At 53.2% G+C, this 1,206-nt stretch overlaps 1 protein-coding gene across 1 annotated transcript in view; it reads right to left on the bottom strand.

Annotated features, from left to right (window-relative positions):
- Nucleotides 1-1,206, bottom strand: part of GNAL (G protein subunit alpha L) — a 129,524-nt gene that overhangs the window by 19,880 nt on the left and 108,438 nt on the right. Inside the window, exon 7 of the mRNA XM_004385795.2 lies at nucleotides 65-91. Within this exon, the coding sequence (XP_004385852.1) occupies nucleotides 65-91 (27 nt within the window). The remainder of the gene's footprint in view (nucleotides 1-64; nucleotides 92-1,206) is intronic.

The following is a 1,206-nucleotide window of genomic DNA, read 5'->3' as shown; positions in this document are numbered from 1 at the left end:
TCCTGCTGAGTGGGGTCAGGGAAGGAAGCTGAGTAACTTCCCACTTTCTCCCCTGAATACACACCTGCCTGGACGGCAGGCAATTCTTGGGCTTTACCAAGGGGCAAAGACTGCACTCATTTATTTGTCTTCACTCTGCCAGGACTGTCTTCCTTCTTGCCCACTGCCATGTGGCTGGGGATGGGGCTACTCGGAAACTGGGAAGGGGCACGAGGCTTCCTTTCCAACACCACGACAGGAGAAGGCGGCATTGCAATGTAAGTAAAAAATGGAAGGTGACAGATGCTCCTTTAGCATAAGATGTTCCTAATGAGATCCAAAAGTGATGTGCGTGTTTGAGTGTCTGGGTGTGTCACCACACTTAATCTTGTTTGCTGTGAAAGATTAGTCGTGGGGTCTGATATGCAGATTTTCTTGAGAAACTTAGGAAAAAACACAGGGAGGGAGAATCAACTGAAGGGAAACCGCAGTGTGTCTGAATGTGTGCGATGGTTCCAACATTCTTGCTTTGTTTCAAACCTGTCAAGCTCTTCCCACTTCTGTGGCTGTGCGTGAAACCCTCTCGCCCAGTTGAGGGTGCTTCCTTCTCACTTTGAAGGTGACCTCCACAGAGAGGCCCTCCTTGTCTCCTTATCTAGAGCAGCACCCTGTCCATTGCTACGCCGACCCTGCTCTTTATTTTTCTGCAGTCGACATCTATTTGTCAGTTTGTTGTCTGTCTCCTCCACTCTCTGAGAGACACACAAGGCGGGTCCTTGCCCTGCTGCCCCAGTACCCCAGCACCCCAGCACCCAGAGCTCTGGCCCCAGAAAGTATTCCTTTCCTCCTCCAGGAGCTGAAAGGTAGGAGAGCTACTGGCGAGATGCCAGGCCCACAGTGGAGGCTTCGGAGACTTCCAGTCACAGGAGGAGTGGGGACGTGCTAACTGTGAGCAAGGACTGCTTCCTGAGAAAGATGGTGGAGGGGTGGTTTGCAAGGAAGAAGAAGATGGTGTGAGGAAGAGCAGGGCTCTGTGAGGCCCAGTCTCTCCTGGCTGTGAAGTGTCAGGCTGAGCGCAAGGGCAGGGTGGGCGCCTGCACTGCTAATGAGACGGTGGTGGGAAGTGTCCAGCTGTGGGAAGCGCGGGGAGGCCTGGGTTCTGTCACGAGGCATCTGAAGTAAGGAAATGGCTGTGCCTTCTGGCGTTTTGCACAGCAGAGGGGAAGA

This window comes from Trichechus manatus, unplaced genomic scaffold, assembly GCF_000243295.1.
Source record: "Trichechus manatus latirostris isolate Lorelei unplaced genomic scaffold, TriManLat1.0 scaffold00146, whole genome shotgun sequence".
NCBI classification, from domain to species: domain Eukaryota; kingdom Metazoa; phylum Chordata; class Mammalia; order Sirenia; family Trichechidae; genus Trichechus; species Trichechus manatus.
This window is presented reverse-complemented; position numbering and strand designations above follow the sequence as displayed.